General features: G+C 34.2%; 1 protein-coding gene across 1 annotated transcript in view; it reads left to right on the forward strand.

Moving 5' to 3' along the window:
* Positions 1 to 20928, forward strand: part of LOC123529505 (P-selectin-like) — a 90268-nt gene that overhangs the window by 25370 nt on the left and 43970 nt on the right. The window contains exon 2 of the mRNA XM_053522206.1: positions 9995 to 10442. Coding sequence (XP_053378181.1) covers positions 10121 to 10442 — 322 coding nt within the window. The 5' untranslated portion in view covers positions 9995 to 10120. The remainder of the gene's footprint in view (positions 1 to 9994; positions 10443 to 20928) is intronic.

Consider the following 20928-nt stretch of genomic DNA (forward strand, 5'->3'; position numbering starts at 1 on the left):
TTGTATACGAAAATAAATGCTATTTTCTTTCTATACAAAATGCAGATGAAATATATTTCAATAAAAAGATAAAGCAGACATGCAAGCGTATGTACCTTAACAGCTGTATGTGCTTTCATTATTATAAGAAAACGAAACATACATAGTCGATTTCTTAGAGTGGACACAGTGGTCCAGCGGTAACACTGTCTGACTACGAAACCAGGGGTCGTGAGTTCGAGTCCCCGCTCCTCCAACTATAAATGACTAACATTGGGATAATAGTCCCGAATATGGATGCTTTACACCTGGCACGCTAAAGAACCAGGGAAGCTTCTGGAATCGGAGTATCTTCTGTATCTTGCACTATCCTCCTATTGGCATTACTAACAGTCTTCTGGAGGAGTCACCAATATGGGTTACCGTTGACGACAATAAATAAGCTTATTTACAAACAAAAAGTCGTTTTCATTGATTATACAGTTTGTATTATTATAGGTAAAATGATTTCGAAATGCAGTTATAATGCACGTAGACAACAATTAAAGCAATGTACATTTTGGTGTCGCCGAAGTACTAAAAAACATAAGAGATGTCAACTTCCATTATTGTGTACTTCAATGTTGCTGAAATAAATGTTGTTGTTTTTTCGTTGGAGGCTTGGTCTAGGTTAAGTAGCAGTAATTCGGTCAAAGATGTGCTTCCGTTCGAAAAAAGTCCCTACTAAATAGATCATAATTTTCCCATTTTTAGCGCATCGAGGGTCAAATGGGCATTAATTAACTCGAGGAATGTATTCTACATAAAGTAAGACACCTTTCATGCTTATATAACGACAGCTGAGTGTTTATTCAGGGGACCTCTTTCTGAAATGTGGCAATATGAGGGTACCTGACTTCAGTGGACTTGCATTTCACTGCATACTATTCAACACCCCTTTTTCTTTTGGTTTTCTTTAAGCAGATGTATATATTTGTGTGAAAATAGGTCTACGACGGAGTGAAAAAATAGAAACTATATCAAAATTGATCTGAAGAAGCTGAATTTTATATGAAACAAAAAACTATTTCTTTTCTTGGTATAGAGCCTCTGTGTAAGTCGTGCCTCTAGTAACCTTAGTTAATGTTATGGCTAAAATATTTTCTTTGTTGTTAAGAAATAGAATTAATAAGTGGTGTGAAGAGGAACAAGTATATTGTAACGCACAATTTGGATTTCGTGAAAATCGTTCTACGGCTGACGCTATTTTTTTGTTACATTCTATTATTCAAAAAGTTTTATCAAAAAAAGGCACGACTTGGTGCGCTCTTATTGATTATCAGAGAGCATTTGATACTGTTCTAAGAGATGCATTGTGGATAAAGTTATTGCAATCGGGTGTAAGCTGTAAAATGATTAATATGATTAAGAGTATATACAGTAATGTAAAATGTTGTGTGAAAATATCATCTAATATGTCAATGTCAGACTTTTTTGATGTCACAATGGGCTTAAAGCAAGGAGAGCCATTATCTCCTCTCCTTTTTCTATTGTTTATAAACGATATTATGGCAAGTATTGATTTAGAAACAATGACTGATAAAGATTTAGAGTTATTATCTATGTATATGATTTTATTTGCTGACGACATTGTGCTTTTTACAACTGATCCAAATAGTCTTCAGTCTCAAATGGATAAAATTCAGCAATACTCTTCAAAATGGGGCTTGAAAATTAATGTAAAGAAAACGAAGTAAATGAATTTTTTATAAATGGAGAAAATGTTGAGATTGTTGACAATTTCATTTATCTTGGTGTGAAATTTACATATACGGGAAACCTTCTAGATGCCGTCAAAACATTATCAGATCAGGCCCTTAGGGCTTACCATAATCTTATATATGTGTTTGACAGAGTAAAACTTGATATTAAGACCAAATTACAATTGTTTGATTCGATGGTTGTACCTATTTTGTTATATGGTTCGGAAATATGGGGAGTTTATAATTATAAGGAAGTAGATAAGTTACATATACGATTTTTGAAATATGTGTTAGGGGTACGTAGGCAAACTCCTAATATCGCAGTATATGGGGAATTAGGTAGATTCCCACTCTCTGTTATTGCTAAAGAGAGAGCAATCAAATTTTGGTTGAAGATTAGAAACTCTGTTAACACACCGATATATGACGTATATGAAGATCAGTGTATTAATGTTAATGGTACATGTTGGTCAAAGCGACTACATTCTATAATTGACCATCTAGGGTTTTCAAATTTATTGTATAATTTTGACACAAGTGTAAATTACTTTCCTATTTTAAAAAGAACTGTACGTGATCAGTTTATTCAAGACTGGAATGCATCGTTAAATAATGTATCAAAGTTGGATTATTATAGAGAATTCAAAACAACGTTTAGCTATGAGTTATATCTAGATAAGATTGCCAGTGATACTTATAGAAAACAACTTACATGTTTAAGACTGTCTGCACACAATTTAGAAATAGAACTAGGTAGATATAATGGATTAGACAGAGAAAATCGTTTATGTAAAATGTGTAATCAAAATGCAATAGAAACTGAATATCATTTCCTTTTATGCTGTACAAAATATTCAGACATCCGTAAAAGATATCTTGGTTCCCTACCATGGCCTTCATTAAATAAGTTTAATGCTATTATGTCTTGTAAAAGTCAGAAGAAGGTATGGGCATTATCAAAATTTGTTAAAGAAGCTTTTGAAATTCGTAAAAATACCCTTGAAAATCTAACTGTTTCATGAAATGTAAATTCATATTTATTTGTAATGCTATTATATATTTGTATTGTATGTCTTTGCCATACTTCATGTGTATTTAAGTAAATGGCCAAAGGCAAATTGTTTGGCTGATTATACCAATAAAGTTGAAACTTGAAACTAGTAACTTCCCCTGAAAGAAAATCAGACTGAAATAAAATGACGAGTTAGATTATCAGAATGAAATGAAAGAGATAATTAAAGACGCGCAACAAAATAACTGTATTCTTTTGTATTTTCATAATGGTGATTATACATGATTTTCATGAAAAAAAAGTGAGAATACAAGTATCTGCTAACAAGTATAATGCCAAGATAATGTGTTTAATGTCTAAACATCATATTGAATAAATGTAGCATTAAGGACAGTATTTGATATATTAAACTGAGTTTAGATCAAACTTTGTTTTTGCAGGGTAAGATAGTTATTTATCTATGTTTTAAAACCTATACTGAAAAGCGATTCACTGAATAGGTTTGTAGATGAAGTTGTGAAGACATATTAATTCGGGAACGGCCTGCATTGTCCGCCTGTCATCAAGTAATATAGCTGTATTATACTAGTATTATTAGAATGATTTTCACGAAGTTCTTATGGGAGAAAAAAAAGTAGGTCACTACGTCGTGGTGGGTCTTTAAAGACGTGCCACAAAATAACTGTATTCTTTTGTATTCCCATGATGATGATAATAATGATGCATGATAAAAATGAGAACTATCCTCGTACAATATGATAGATATTTTATACCAGTATCAATGGTTTTTACGAAGTTCATGTGGGAGACTTGTCGATCTTTTTAAAGTTGACAAATGAATCTTGAACAATGCCGATATGCATCAGAAAGTGAAACGTTTCATTTAGCTTCACTGCAGCTATCAGTCCATTCAAAGTACAAAACATAACATTTATTGTCTGCTAATGGATTAAATTAAATAATCAATGTAAATTTCAGCACCGTTACAATTTCCACGACTACGCGCACAATTTTAACAAAGACATATGAGGTAAGGTAATAAACAATTGATTGGATTTTGTCTCCGTGTTCATGTTATAGAAGCAAGGACGGGAAAGGTTCATTTTATGACTTGAACATATTTTAGGGGAACTCAAAGTGATGGAGATAAAAAGTGTTGTGATGGTTTTGTATTATTTCGTCTTTTACGAAACTGAAACTAATCAATTTGATTGAACTCTTATTTCTATATAATGACATATTCAGTGGCGTTGTACATTTACTTAACAACCCTTAAAAATATAAATGATGAAATGTAAAAACTCGCAAAATTTTAAAGACTAAGACCTGCTATTATCGCAACTAAAACAATCAACAATCATCAAACAATTTAAAACAATGCCATGAAGTCTCTTAAAAGGTGTCTAAAGATTTTTTATGTATCAAGGGATTTACTTTTGCATAATTCTAACGGCAGTTCATTCCACAGTTTTGGACCAGTTGTACAGAAACCTCTACCATTAAATGTTTTACACTTGTATGGAACGACATAACGACATTCATTTTCTGACGTTCTCAAATCGGGTCAACTAGGAACATACCCTGTAAGCAATTCTGTTCAATACTTGCTTTCACCGGCTACCAATGTAAGTGATACAATGCTCGTTTGGAACTGTCGATTTTCCCCCTGTTAAGTACAAGTTTTGTTGCGAATACATTGCACCTCATCTGATAGAATGGCCAAACGACATTAAATTACGGGGTGTAAGTACAATTGAGTGTCTATCTGTTTCAAGTCATTCAAGTCATTCGATTTCAAAACCATGGTTTCGACCACATTGATTTGATCTAAAACAAATTCTTTTAAAGTTCATTTGTTAAGGAGCAGCGATAAGTAAATGAACAGAAACTAGGCCCCTACTAAAACATTTGTTTGTTGTTTTTACCAGCAGCTAAAAGCAAACGGCCTGTACAAATCAGGTTTTTTTCACAATTCAAAAAGGAGTTTGAAGAATACACAGGGCTATTGCACACATCCGTTCGTCGGTTCCAGCGTCCCAATTTGATACTATTTTGTATTGTAAACGAAACACGTTTGTTCAATGTAATGACCTGGCATGTAACGTATATGTTCCATAACTCTTATATTCTTATTTGCATTTTGAAAAAAATATTACCCTTTTCTGTTTTGGCAATTTTGTATCATATTTGTTTGTACGTTAGTATTTCATTTACCACTACTTGGAATGGAATAAAACCTCACACACTTTTTTACCTATCTAGCATACAATGAACAGGGCTTCATAACTCCGGTTTCGACTTTTTCACAAAGTTAGCTGTCTCTTCCACTAAACAAACTCTTGTTAAGCTTTTGTATAGATGTATGTATGTATGTATGTATGTATGTTTCCTTGCCCTCTTTTAAGAACGAAAGGAAACTTCACAACTTCCAACAGATGATCAGACATACTGTGCATAGATTCCATGTTTCTGCTTTGCTTTTTCAGAAAGCTATGCCGCTATTTTGACTCAGCAATTCGCTGTTAAGCTTTTGTATGTCAGTAGGTATTTCATTTAACATTACAAAAGAGAAAAGTTCAATTGCTTAATATATTTAAACAACATTGTCTATGTCACTTATTAATTCCTTTAGCTTTCTTAAGTAACATTATTCTTCGGTAGTCGAGCTTGGTAGTCCTCATTTAAAGTTGATATTAGCCAAATTACAACGAGATATATGGTCAATCATGAAGTGCTTTTCAGTTTATAACAGAAATAATTAGACAGCCAGCAAGAGAATAATTATTATTCTAAGCAAGTTCTACCTACCTTCCCTTGAAATGCAAGATCGGAGACAGCAAATGTTTTAATGGGCCTATCATCAGTTAAACTAGCAACCATGCATAATTAACATTATTATGTATTATTGTACCTAACTATACTGTAAAGTTCTAGACTGGTGCGTTCAAATTTCCATTTATAATGAATAGCATTTACAATTGCTTTTATTGGCATTTCCTCTCCCACTGGTGTTTTAAATGGGAAAAATGGAAATTATATCTAACAGGAAAACCACGTTCTTAGGACAAAGTCTCTTCAAACTATCGGCTTGGAACTGTCACTAGCAAAAATCTTCACATGGGAGTAAAAGACTTGTAGTACATAGGGAAAGGAGATAAAATAAACTTGTCCTCTGTTGTTACTAAATATTCAACCTTTGCTTAACGTATTTTCTAGTAGCTACTTATACTAGAGATTATCATCAATTTGCGTCAAAATAATTTGACTTATCAATTAACAACACAATTGGAGACACAATTCCAGAAACCCAAACATAGGAATAAAAACAACATAGTATCAATCTAAATCTATGGTTTATTATATTATGAGTGGCAGTTTTATGTCCATGGCTGCTTGACATAGTAAATAGCAACATTTCAAAGTAAATGACAACAAACAATAGTGAGGTGCCAAATTCACTTACAAATCCTCCAAAACACCATATAAAACAAGGTTTTATCACCTCAGTCTGGTGATCAGATAAACACTATATAAAACAAACTTGATCACCTGAAAACAATTACAGTCTGGTTATCAGATACTGTCTGTTTGAGGAAATGCTTGTTAGGTTAAATTCTGCAGAAAAAAAAACAACACTTATCACCGAGTGTTATTGACTGTCTGGTGTACAGATACTGCCTTTTTTATAAAATAAAATAAATGTGTCTCTGAATTGACCGTGCCCGTCTTCTGCCACTTAGTGTCACTCTTGAGCAACCAAGGTTCTGATCCTTTATATATGTTTATTACCATGCAGCCATGACGAGTACCATGGACAATGTTCATTCATGTAGAAAGTAGACACTGCATATATCTTGCAGAAAAATCCTGGTGTGGGGATGAGAGGGAGGGCGGCTCCTGGGTGGGAAAAGAAAAAATAAAGAGAATTGCTTCTCTGCTGATGAAATCGACTTTTTCTCAGCTGGGTTTTCCAGAAAGAGGCTAAATTCCGATTGTACGCACTAAATCCAATAGAATCGTGTAACACGTACCCGTTCCGGACACTGTTTTTCAAATAGCAAAATAAAAGAATAGTTTATAGTTCGCAAATTGTAATTCAAATTTACTTGAAGTCCGTGAACACAACAGAAAAATGCAATTTTGCGTTTTCCGCCAAGATCTTCGTCCCTTCTGGGTAGCAGCTAATTTCGAAAAGTAATCTATAAAAATATTGTTTTGAATCATGGGACGCATCCAAGCAAAAAATAATATCAGGCTCCGTTTGATTAAATCTTTTCATGAAAGGTAATATGATATACAGCACTCATCATGCCCGCACCCCCACCCCTCCCCTTCCCATAGCACAGGCTTCAGTGAAATACTGTTTTACAGATAGACTGAAATGAACTCCATTATCCCAGAATAAAAGAAAACTGAATCCATGTACAGGGAGACATTTTACGGTGGCCAATTTGCTCTGAAAGAGTGATAGTTAATAAAATAAACAAGAAAATCAATGGGAATCATAAAATACAGCCAAGCAAAATAATAGCAAACTTGATTTGATTAAATGTAAGCTTGATCATGTGAGCTAATATAACTTCTAGACTAGCGCGCGCTGTTTAAGTAATGGCTTTAGCAATAGAGCAAAGCCAGCGTCAATGATTATTTTATGACTTCCATCATCATAATTGCAATGTTCGTCATGCGAATACCCAGGCATAATAATTTATTGTTATTTTCTATGTTAAGAAATAATTATTATAGGTTTGAATTCAAGTAGAGAATATTTGATAAAAATAGAGAAAATTGAAATTATGATATATTCCCCTTATGACTATCAATCAATATAGCTGTATAAATGCATGCGCAAAATTAAAAGTGGTTCTGTTTTACCATTTAATTATGCATATTCTCTATCTGGGAAACATCCATGTTTTACGGCAAAACATGTGTATTTGATATGCAAAACCCTTACAGAAAGTTCATTTCTAAATTTGGCCTAGACGAGAAGATTTTAAAAAGATCAGTTTTCAAAAGAAAAAATAAGTCAGTCAAACTTTTAAGAATGTGAATATCATTGTAAGATGACCAGTGGGGATATGCACTTGATTCTGGATCGATTTCAGCCATACTAATACCATTTCCCAAACTTTTTTTCCGTATTCAAAGTCAAGCGCAGGGACAGACGAAATTTGCAATACCGTTGTACGGTGGAAGTCAAAGAAACGTAATACCTAAGTGCATTGACAGTCCAAAATCGCAGTACCTAAGCGTAGAAGCAGTCCAAAATTTCAGTTCCTTAAGATAGAGAAGCAGTCCAAAATTGCAATACTTTAGCGTAGTAGCAGTCCAGAATTACAATACTTAAATGTAGCAGAAGTCCAAAATCGCAGTACCTTAGTATAGTAGCGTAGAAGCAATCCAAATTTGCAACACCTTAACGTGGTAGCAGTCTAAAATCGTAATACGTTGGCGTAGTAACAGTCCAACATCCCGATACCTTGAGGTAGTTTAGTTTATACCGATTTGTTTAAGCTTGACTGTGATGAAAGCTTTAAGCTTATGATAACCACACTCGAGTCCGCTTCCTGTTCACAAGCTGACAAGAGATTGGCTTTCTGTGCATGAGGCAAATGATCTGCTTGGGAAATTTTGACCAGTTTCTTTTATTTCACAGCATCGTTCATAGTTCTTGCTTTTTTTCTTCTTCTTATTTCAAATGGCTACGATAGAGTATCTTGATGCTCTTCTTTACAACAGAAAATTTTCATCTGCTTCTGATGTCAATAAGGCTCTCAAGCATCTGTTCATGCAAAAGGCTTACATGAGGTATTTTGATAAATTCGAACCTTTCGGGTAGTTTTTGCCTCGAGTCCCAATCTCGGCAATAGGTCCTCAAGTAGCTGTCGAGGATTATGTAAAGTAAAAAGTGCTGAAATGCTCTGCACTGCCTTATGCAAGTTTATTCATGGTGTCTACCATCTCATGCTTGTGTGTACTGACACGTGTAATTAGTGTGTACCTTATTTCAGATACCATCTCACTTTGTTGAGTGATATATATCATAGAATAGGTACTACGTGTTTTCCAGGAAAGCAATATTTTCAGACTTACTAGTCGTTACACAGTGTGTATTACATACGCAGTAATAATCTGATCAATGTATTCGTTGCAATGTTTTGAACGTTGTTTCATTTGATCATACTAGCCCGTCGCTACAATCTATTATGCTTTTCTAAGTCCCGAACCTGGAGGGGCGTTTGTCATATTTGGTTGACCTGCATATTCTCCAAATTATCTGCCAAGAAGACATCTGTTAAATTTGTACATATGTAGTTATGGAAGAATCCACCATTTGTGACTGATGAAAGTGCATACAAACAGACGAACAGTTGTACAAACGGAGAAAATAAAATAACAAGCATGTTATCATGTTTTTCTTCTATCTATGTACAATTAGTCAAGAAAATTCTCGCTTACTTTTGAAGAAATTGCAGACCTACTAATTTTTGGCATATTTCTTGAGTATTTGTTGCCATAGCAACAAACTTAAATGACTTTGACATTGTCCACATTGTCATCTCTTCATGTACCACGTTTTATAAAAAATATGTTGCTTTTTTAAAGTTATCGCAGTATCCCACTTTGTATGGTAACAGATTGACAGGCATACGGGAATGATAGCATGAAATTTTCTGACATAAGACAGGTGCGGCGTTCCATAAGAAGATGGATCGTGAATGGCTTCGTCTGAGTGAACTAGACACTCTTACTAGCTTAGAAGAAGAAGTGAACTGATCACGGACATATCGGATATTTTTATGAAAATGTTTCCGAGAAACCTCGAATACCTCAATGAGTTCGATATGAGGTTTTATCGACCAGAGAGAGGGCGCAGCCAGCTGGCACCAACCCAACAGATACCTTAGTCTCGCAACTTTTGACCCCAAAATATCATTTTCAAAGAAATTAGTATATAATTGTAAAGTTTAGTTAACCATAGGTTATTGCTACAGAAGCTTTAATCATGTGTTCAAAAATGACCATGGACAATTTGGTGTGTCACTATAATGCCGTAAACACTTACTTTTGCACTCACATAGTTTTAGATCTCGAAATGAAAATATGAATTGTTAACAGATACACCCCACTTCTACTGATGAATAATTAAATGCGAATTCTCGTCAAAACGAAGTATTATGGCGTTTTAATAAGTCTTACATTACACTAAAAGCTCATTAAACTTGTATAACTGATTACTTTCTTTCTTTCTGCGCAGAATACAAGTTTCTCCTCCGTGATATGGTTTGAAATCCAAGAAAAGGGCGGAAAAGTAAAAAAAAGACGGAAAAGGTTCTTTTCTTTTCTACCACAGACTAGCTTTTGGGGAAAAACTCTCAAAAGGATGGAAGGAACTTTCTTTAGGATTGTTTTGTGTTATATCGCATTTTCTCAGATGTATTTAGCTGCGTTTTGCACTTCAGAAAGTTTAATGTTTAGTCGTAATCAGGAACTTGACGATAAAACATGTCCAACTGAGGACATCATTTTCACGGAGACGGCACCAAGCAAGATCGTTTGCGCCTACAAATGTTTCGAAAATTCTGGCTGCAGAGGCTTCTCTTACAACACCACTGATTTAATGTGCACGGGTTGTGACAAATTTTACGAAACAGAAACAGATCTTGTTGACAAACTAGGCAGCGTCTTTTTTGTCTCAATCATCAGTAAGTATATTTTAGCTAACTAGCATCTAGCTGAATGATCCATCGTCCGCCGCCAATCGTTCACGATATTCTTTAAACAACTTCCCATGAACCGCTACAGGTATCAGGCATGAGGGTTATTCGCTAAAAAAAATAAAAATAAAAAAGAAAGAAAAAAATACTAGTATTAAAATGAGCCATAGTAGATTATCAAAGTAAGAGTGTCACGCGCGGAAAGGCTGTTTTTTTCTTATATACTCTCTACTTTGTTTTGAATTCTGTCATTAATCTCATGTTGTGTAGCGTTTAAAACAATTCTCTCGTTAAATTTACATTGTTTGGAAACAAAAATATGGTGTGCATAGAACGTTCTTCTCACATGAAATTTGAATAAAACCGTTTTCTATCCAACTTTTATCAAGCATTAAATCTGGTACTACAACTGGCAATTCAATTGTTTTGGGAGTTGTCGGGCGTCTGGGTTCAACCATTGATCTTCCGTAAATTTCTCACATGATAAATTTTACACCCCAAGCGGGTTTTGCACCTACGTTGATAAGGAACAAGTGATTCGAAGCCAGTGACCTTAACCACCAAGACACGTAGACTCCTGGACATATTTTTGGACGAATGCTTATCCGGTAGTACAATAGGCAAATTTACAATGCGGTTGGTTGCCACGTAGTTTTACCGGGTGCAAAAAAACGCTCAATAGTATGCAAACCTACATTTGTACATTTAATCACCATTAAATTACGAATTGTATTGCGACTATAAAAAAGATTTTGATCAAACCTGAGGTTCCGTATTCTAAAGTCTAGAATCCACTCGCAAAATGAACATAAAAACAAGGAAGAATAAAACTTGTTCTTTATATTTGGAAATGTAATATTTTGATAAATTATCTGTCAATATATTTTTTTCTTCAAATAGCTTACCTAATAATTATATTACTATCTCATCTCATGTTTATATTCTGGACCACTTTTATACTCTGAATGTTACCAAAAATACACTGTGCGCAGAAATCAACAACCTTCAATTAATAGAATAATTATACTTAACTTAAATTCCACAACAGATAATTTGAGGGTAGAACAGCTTCCTTGCCACCCGGACCCCGTTCACCGTTTAATTTGACCGCTGCGGTCACCACCCTCACTCCAAACCCTTGGATATTATGAATTAATCTGTTACCCTGTCGAAAATATTCAGTTTTTGCACTATTAAAATACTTTAACGAAAATGAAATATCTGTTTTAATTACTCGTCATTAAACATTTCATTTACATTTTCATTTCAGCACGTCCTTGAATGATATTACCATGTAAGCGAATTGCGACATGCTGTAAGTTTATGTTAAGAAATATCCATGCAAGCATAATCTTTCGAAATTGATAAAAAATATCAATTTTTCATTTCTCTTTAACCTAAATTCGGCAAGATGATAGATCAATATTGCTGAAAAATAGTTTATGAATCCGTAATCATCAGTTATAGTATCAAGCGCATTTGTTGAAGTATCTCATTTTGAACAAGGCAGTTGTTGATGTGCAAAGATTTACATATATTTTCCTTTACCATGCATTATCATAATACAGACTCATATTTATCAAAGACGTGTGTGCAAAGAATGAAAATGCAAAACATATATAAATTGTTAGTTTTACACATGACATTGCGCATTTTAACATAAATTAAGTTCAAGTCGCAAAAAAGAAAAGAAAACATCACTTAATTCAGTTATTATTCTAAGAAACATTTATCTATGATATAGTGCATGAAAAGATAGAGAAGCGGATGGGGGCGGTTGTTGCACGTTCGCTTTTAAACATTTAACAATCTTTTGAAGTGTTAATAAAACATACTTATAATTATATGGTTTACATTAAGAAATATTGATCAGTATTTTAACTACAATACTGATATGGGAAGATTATTAAGATAATATGGAGGCGGTTGCCTACATTCTTGATTTCGCTTTACTCGCATGTATACGTGATTTTCACTATGCCTGAGATTTTCAACTGTAGCGTGTGTAATAAACAACGTCTTTACTTCACCTTCCAATAAATCATAAATTACACCTCTATGCGTTTCCCTGCCACTACTACGTTATGACGTAACGGATCTGAAACTGATAAACTGAAGCGGTGTTCATATTCAATAACAAAGGATAACGAAGGATTGGAGTAGCAACAGGCGACGACGGCGGATTGGAGAAGCAAAGGACGACGACAGATTGGAGTAGCAAAGGATGACAATGGATTTGAGAAACAAAGGACGACGACGGACTGGAGAAGCAATGCACGACGACGAATTGAAGAATCAAGGGATAAGAAGAAAAGGAAGACGACGGACTGGAGAAGCAATACACGACGACGAATTGAAGAATCAAGGGATAAGAAGAGAAGAAAGACGACAGATTGGACTAGCTAAGGACGACGACGGATTGGAGAAGCAAAGGCCGAAGACGAATTGGAGAAGCTATGCGCGACGACGGATTGAAGAAGCAAAGGACGACGACGGATTAGAGAAGCAAATAAAGAGGATGAACTGGGGTAGCAACGGACGACGACGGACTAGAGAAGCAAAGGACGACGACAGATTGGTGTAGCTAAGGATGACGACGAGTTGGAGAAACAATGCATGCCGACGGATTGGAAAAGCAAATGATGACGACGGATTGGAGAAGCAAAGGACGGAGGCGGATTGGGGTAGCAACGGACGACGACGGACTGGAGAAGCGAAGGACGACCACGGATTGGAGAAACAAAGGACGACGACGGATTGGAGAAGCAAAAGAAGACGCCGGATTAAAATTGGTTTTTAGACCAATTGTCACCATTTTTTCCTTTTGAAGAAACATGTTAGCGTTAAATAAGGGACGAAAAGAAAGACTGCTAATTAATGTGTGGATATGTTCAGAGAGATGGGCGAGCGCCGCAGGAGCATACAATGATAGACATTAACAGTTGTCAATACTTTTTTAATTTTAGTTGATTGTGGTGAGCCGTCTGTCTCCGACAGTCACGTAGTTCTCGGATCATTTGATGGGAATTCAAAATGTGGAGCTGAAGTGTCCTACAATTGTACTCCGTGCACGTTTTTCCCTAACACGGAACCAGCTGTTATCACGTGTCAGGCTAATGCCACATGGAGTAAACCAGTGTGCGTTTATGGTAAGTGATAACTTTTGTCCGTGGATGGAGATGGACTGTTTCTCTTTTCAGACAGGCATCAGTAATGTATTTGGCACATTATATAAATAAACACAAAGGGGTTTTAGTTGTGTTTATAAACAATAAGTTTACTGCTTAAGTTCCAGAACAATTTTAATTTTATGTCAAGAATAATATAGAAGATCTATACAAATAGAGAATATGCATAATTCCATTGCTAAGAAAATGCTACTTTAACCCTTAGCCTGCTGGCGGCAAGTGATTCTGCCTTTGCGACCAGTGCAGACCAAGATCAGCCTGCACATCCGTGCAGTCTGATCATGGTCTGCACTGTTCGCTATTCAGTCAGTAATTTTTCAGTGAAAACCCCTTTGAATAATAAGTGGTATGGCCCAAATTGAATGATGGACCAGTCCATTTTAGATATTTAGCAGGGTAAGGGTTAAATATTTCACATGGACTTGCACACTTAAAGACTAATATCGGGAGATATTCAAAAGCTAGGGTTCAGTAATACTTTCTTCTAAGTAAATAAATCAGTAAACTTTTGACAAATATACCGTTAAGCAATTATTAAAAATAAAACTGAGCGAAGAATAAGTATGTTTTATTTTCATACCCATTTATAGACACAAAATTAGGCATGAGTTTTGAATTTAAAATATATATTTACTGTACATGTCATTTAGTTTCGTAATATTGTTTCATTTACAGGTCCAGATGTTGGAAGACTTCCGAGTGAGTAATAATAAAAAATGCATATATTATCTTTTATTTAATCCTAGACTTAATAAACCGTCAGCGTTGGTGACAGAAATGTGAATGAAATGTATTAAATGTTACCAGTATAATTTTTTTCATTATGTATGCATTATTTTAGCTCATCTGATTTTTTGAAAAAAAATGATGAGTTATTGTCATCACTTGAGCGGTTGTCGGCGTCGGCGTCGGCGTCGGTGTCGGCGTCGGCGTCGGCGTCTGCGTCGGCGTTGCCTGGTTAAGTTTTATGTTTAGGTCAGCTTTTCTCCTAAACTATCAAAGCTATTGCTTTGAAACTTGGAAGACTTGTTCACCATCATAAGCTGACCCTGTATAGCAAGAAACATAACTCCATCTTGCTTTTTGCAAGATTTATGGCCCCTTTTGTACTTAGAAAATATCAGATTTCTTGGTTAAGTTTTATGTTTAGGTCAACTTTTCTCCTAAACTATCAAAGCTATTGCTTTGAAACTTGGAATACTTGTTCACCATCATAAGCAGACCCTGTACATCAAGAAACATAACTCCATCTTGCTTTTTGCAAGAATTATTGCCCCTTTTGGACTTAGAAAATCAGTTTTCTTGGTTAAGTTTTATGTTTAGGTCATCTTTTATCCTAAACTATCAAAGCTATTGCTTTGAAACTTGCAACACTTGTTCACCATCATAAGCTGACCCTGTACAGCAAGAAACATAACTCCATCTTGCTTTTTGCAAGATTTATGGCCCCTTTTGGACTTAGAAAATATCAGATTTCTTGGTTAAGTTTTATGTTTAGGTCAACTTTTTCTCTTAAACTATCAAAGCTATTGCTTTGAAACTTGCAACACTTGTTCACCATCATAAGCTGACCCTGTACAGCAAGCAACATAACTCCATCCTGCTTTTTGCAATAATTATTGCCCCTTTTGGACTTAGAAAATCATTTTCTTGGTTGAGTATTATGTTTAAGGCAACTTTTCTCATAAACTATCAAAGCTATTGCTTTAAAACTTGCAACAGTTTTTCACAATCATAAGTGGACACTGTACATCAAGAAACATAACTCTATCCTGCTTTTTGCAAGAATGATGGCCCTTTTTAGACTTAGAAAATCATGGGTAGGACAATATTTCTATTATACAAAAAAAAATCAGATGAGCGTCAGCACCCGCAAGGCGGTGCTCTTGTTTAAATTTATGCATGTTTGAATATTCATGAATTCGGTAAAAAACAATTTTTATTATCACATATGGAGGTAAACTGACCTCACTGTCAAAACAGACGACATTACTGGGCTAAAGACTTTTACAGTGGTTTTTCTGTCATACTACAGTCATACCTCTTGATCTTACTGAAGATCCCTTCCGAATTAAAACCACAAACATAAAACCTGCTTATAAAAACCACTAATACTTATTCACGTTCAGCCATATATTGTGTAAATCGTATGTATTGAGAGACCACTTGTAACCAAAAATCACTTTTTTTCATGACCCAAGGAGGGTCTTTATCCCTTACCATACTAAATTTCTATTAAGAACTTGTCCATCTTCCAATTTGGACAGTACCATTAACTGTTAAAGCTATGCTCACCAAAAGGATACTGACTGAATGTCGAATAGCACAGATATTGATCAGACTGCACGGATATGTAGTCTGATCATGCTCTTCACTGGTCGCAAAAGCAAATCAACCGTTTTCAGCATACAAAGGGTAAAAAACAAATTTTTGACTGTAAAATCAGTTTCAAACTAACCAGGAAAGTGCGGCCTTCCGTTTGGACAAACGAGATCTTTATTCCTGAAACAAATAGTAGAAACTCCAAAAACCGGAATCCTCTGAAAATCGGACGATTTTCAAAGTCCAAAGTTTATCCCTTATCTGTACAGTTAAAAACTCTGAATTCTGAAAACCGGACGGTTTTTCCTAGCCACAAAGAAATATTGTACATAAAAAATCCTCTAAAAAGCGGACAGTAAGTGTCAAAATTCGAGTGTATTATCATTTTGAATTGATTTTAAAAACATAATCATTTTTGTTTATCAACTAACAATTACAAATGTTGCCTAGGTAGGTGGGAAAAACATTTGTATGTTGGTTTGTATTTTATATATTAGCTATTATAAAAGATAAGTTTGTAAAGTGCAAAACATTTTAATGTAATAGGGAGAAGTTAAATTGATCTATTGGTGATTTTTCATAAAATTACATCTCTTTTTTTTAATATGTAAAATTTCTTATTCTTATTAATTATCATTGGTATTGGTACATGTATTAATTATTAAATATCGATATTCACATGATGCATGCTCCTTGATTTATAGAAGCTAGACTATTTATATCCCAATGATGCGCGAAACATTCTTTTCATTATAAAGTTTCATTTTAAGTGATGTTTTTTTTTCTCGTTTGAAAATAATTCAGTTTTAATATATAACAGAGACGTACAAAGCAGAATTGGGAAAAGAAAACAACTAAATAACACTGAATGTAATATTGTAAGATGAAATAAGTAAGAATAAATATATATAAACTCTCTCAGAAATTTGTGAAAATCCTCTGAAAACCGGACTTTTGACTTGGTCAGGACAGGGTCCGGTTTTCGGAGTTTCTACGTAGTACCTCGAAAGTCGAAATCACAAAACTGCGATGATTAAAGTCGAAACCACGATAATGAAAGTCGGAACGTACGTGAAAGTTGAAATCGCAATGATGAAAGTGAAAACTACGATGTTGAAAGTCTTAACTACGATGATGAAAGCTGAAAGTCGAAACCACGACGGTCAACAAGCAAAATGATATCGCGTTTTCAACATAGTGGTTTCATGATATCGACTTTTACAATCGTGTTTTCGAGTTTTATCATTGCAGTTACGTGATTTGGGCTTTCGAGATATCGATGGTCTAAACGGAACACCGTAGGAAAGAGTTTTAAATATTTTTATGATCATCTGCCGTTCATAGATATTTAAAAAAGGTACTTACATGTATACTGCATTAACTTTTTCTTTATCTGGATCTATGTAATGTTTATCTATTACTTACTAATCTAACATTTAAAAAATCATGATCTTTCAGATGGTCAACCGATTCCGGAAAGAGCTATAGGTAAAAATTAGCACTTGTTAGTTACAATGCACGGACCACGGCTTTATATACACTGGTGTATCTAAGTTAAAAGATAATATAGAGTGTAACAATATGCCTGTAAAATAAAGTCCCAATCGTTTAGCATAAAGCGAGGGTATTTCAGAAGCACTTTCTTCACTCAGTCATAGACCTATGTTTTACAAGGAAAGTACATGTACGCTTCAGAAAAGAACTAGGCAGGGATATATTTCCGTTCATTAAATGTAAATAATAAAAATATGTGTTTTTCTTCCTGGCATTCTTGGATGACCAGTGTTTGCGTTTTGGTCAGTAAGTTACTAAGTTGAAAATCATTCCAATTTATTAACTGCAGATATGTTGATGTATTGCGACCAAACTTTGTATATACGTGGACTGCAAAAAAGATCAAAGTTCAATGAAATTTGCATTTTGGATTTCTTTAGTTAAGATCTAGGTCACAGACACAAAATAGGAATAGAAAAAATAGATTTGATTATAACCGCTAGACATGAGGTATTGCGGTCAAAAATAATACATTAGTAGCTTGTATGGAGACAAGTGCATTTGCTTTTTATGTTGTTTGGGCCAAAGTCTTGGTCAACATTTTTATTTTAGTTAAATATCTTGTGTTTAAAATGAAATAACTAGACAAAATTTGATACATATGCATAGAGAGACCAAGGTCTGGTTGAATGTCGTGCGCTCCACCAATGTCAGGTAATTATCACTAATACACACTATTATGTATGATATATTGCAAACAAGCAATGTACAGGTAATTTTCACTTGTATTTAGGTGTGTTTACGTCGCGGTCAATATCAACAATAATTAAACAAAGGAAAATTGCATTCACTCACTCTGTTATTTCTGTTGAAGAAGAGACCTGCACAAAAAACGGTACATGTAGAAACCGAGGTACGTTTGCATCTTAGGTCACTTGGCTCATAGTAAAATCACGTTTGGCACTATTACAAAGTAGGTTAATGACTGTTATATATTGATAACTTTAATGTTATTATACTATCTCACAGTGACTCTTCATTTCTACCTTCAAATTATTTTAAATTATAATGGATGCAGGTCTTTTAAGGAAAGGTAACTGACATGTCATTTTTTCTTGCTGCTAGGTACATGTTGTCTTTTGCAGGTAATAGAAAGCCATTTATTCTATTGAGTAAGATTGAAATCAGTGATTCAGAGATATAAAATTATTACCATTTTATAAAATTTACCTGTCGGTGTTTAAACATAGCACACTGAATATCTTTATATCTCTGTTTGTCTCCTCTGGGGTTTTGATTTAAATCTTCCTATCAACTATGTCAGAATATTAAAAGACAGCCGTATGAAATTCCAAACTGATGAAAACTGCTAAAATATATTTATCATGTATGCTTATTTTGTAATAATAACTGCTGCTGATGATGACTATGGTGATGATGATGATTATTATTATTATTATCATTATTATCATTATTATTATACTAATCCATACATTAAGGATTCAATCATATTTTGCAATATTAATGTGATGCAAAGTTAGTAAATATATATGCCCTTTTTCTTACATCGCAGTTCGCAACTTCCGTAAACTTCAATAAATAAATTCTGTTTGAAAGTTTGAAACGTCTCGTAACTAACGGTGGTTTCTGTACCATATACCATGATTTTAAGTTCTCAGTCGCTGATCTCATTCAAAAAATTAAACCTCATGGGCTCACGAGGCACGTGAAATCGAGGGTGATCAAATTCCAAAGTAATATCTATGTTTTTTCTTCATCTTTTTGTCCATCTTTTGTGAACTAGACCTCATTATTCTTTGTATAACAATATATGTTTATATTAAATTAGAAATCAATCTGTTACTTTAACCTACTCTTGTGGAAGGGCCGTCGCTAATATAGGAAAAAACTTGTGAGCCAACACTTTGGCTGGTTTCAATGTATATGTTACTTTATAAGCGTTTCAAATTTTCAAGTTATGTTAAAATATTGCATGTGTATATGTGTATGCTAAACATGTATTGATTCGTTTGCAATAAAATAAGTTAAAATTAAACTAATAAACCCACAATGCACATAGCTTTTTCTAGATAATGTTCATAAAATTTAACATTTTCAAAAAATGATAAATATATTTTACGGATTCTTCTTACGAAGCACACATGTTTTTAACTTATTTTGACAGGCTGTGCTGCGACGTTTGGTAACACATGTCCAAGTGCTTCAATATCTGAGTCTGCTTTGTTGCTGGATGGGTCTACCGGAAGTTGTAACTGTGACAGTGCGTGCTGCTCATCAGGCAACTGCTGCTTCGATTCCACGTGCAATGACGATGAATATGACTATGACTATGACTATGATTATGACTATGATTATGACCTATGATTATCATTATGACTATGATTATCATTATGGCTAGGATGGTGATTATTTGTAAAACATTCAGGCAGTTTAAAAATATAAAATCTGTAAAAAATAAAAATAAATTGCCATCTGAATGTAATGCATGTCGGTAATACAGTGGCAGCCATTTGGGGTATAGTGACATCATCGTATATTTCTTACATATGCAATCCCATAAACGGTAAATCAATGAATAATAAGTTAGCGAAAATAAAACAGAACTACTTTTGAAACCTCTCTTAATTTATATGAAATAATTATAATACTCTGACAGATTTTTATTAAACATTGTTCATGATTTAGAGAAACACGCAGTTGACGTAATGGGTGAATTTGTTTCCACAGAAAGTTTTTATTTCAAACGTTTTTCTTTATTGAACATTTGGTTATATCAAAATAGCCGTAGAATATGTTAATTAGGAGATAGTGTATAGTGAAACCGTGTTTTAATGTTATTAATGCACAAAAATAGGTTATACGTCTGCGGAATAATTTCACGGGGACGTAGCCCAAGTGAATTATTTTTGGGACGTATAACCGATTTGAGTGTATCAATTTTAGTAAAAGACATTTTTTTGTAGATTATTTTGATTCTAATATGCTCTTAATATAAAAAAGTAAGTAACATATTCTAGCGCTCTTTCTCCCACGTAGAGGTTACATTAACGTGACGTCATTTTAGCGTAAGCGTATTTTAACCGAAACAAGCATATTAGGATATGTGTTGTGATTGCATTTGATATGCTGTATTATTGGTTTATACTTTGTTATGATATAGTTATAATATGACATGCATGAAAAATATGATATGCTACAATGCGGCGATATTGCCATACAAGATATTGCCCTCGTGCTTTACCGGTCTGGTATGACAATATCATCTGAAGACACACAAGCACTGGGCCCAATTGTTCTATATTCTAACATCTGATTAAGCTAACGGCCGGTTAACTTTGTTTTAGGAGACGTAGTAAAACAAATAAATAAGTTAAAGATTATTAACACTAAAATGTCTTTGCAGTGAAACCGAAACATTATAACCGTGCTCATCATCAAGACTAAAGTTT

This window comes from Mercenaria mercenaria, chromosome 13, assembly GCF_021730395.1.
Source record: "Mercenaria mercenaria strain notata chromosome 13, MADL_Memer_1, whole genome shotgun sequence".
Taxonomy (NCBI): domain Eukaryota; kingdom Metazoa; phylum Mollusca; class Bivalvia; order Venerida; family Veneridae; genus Mercenaria; species Mercenaria mercenaria.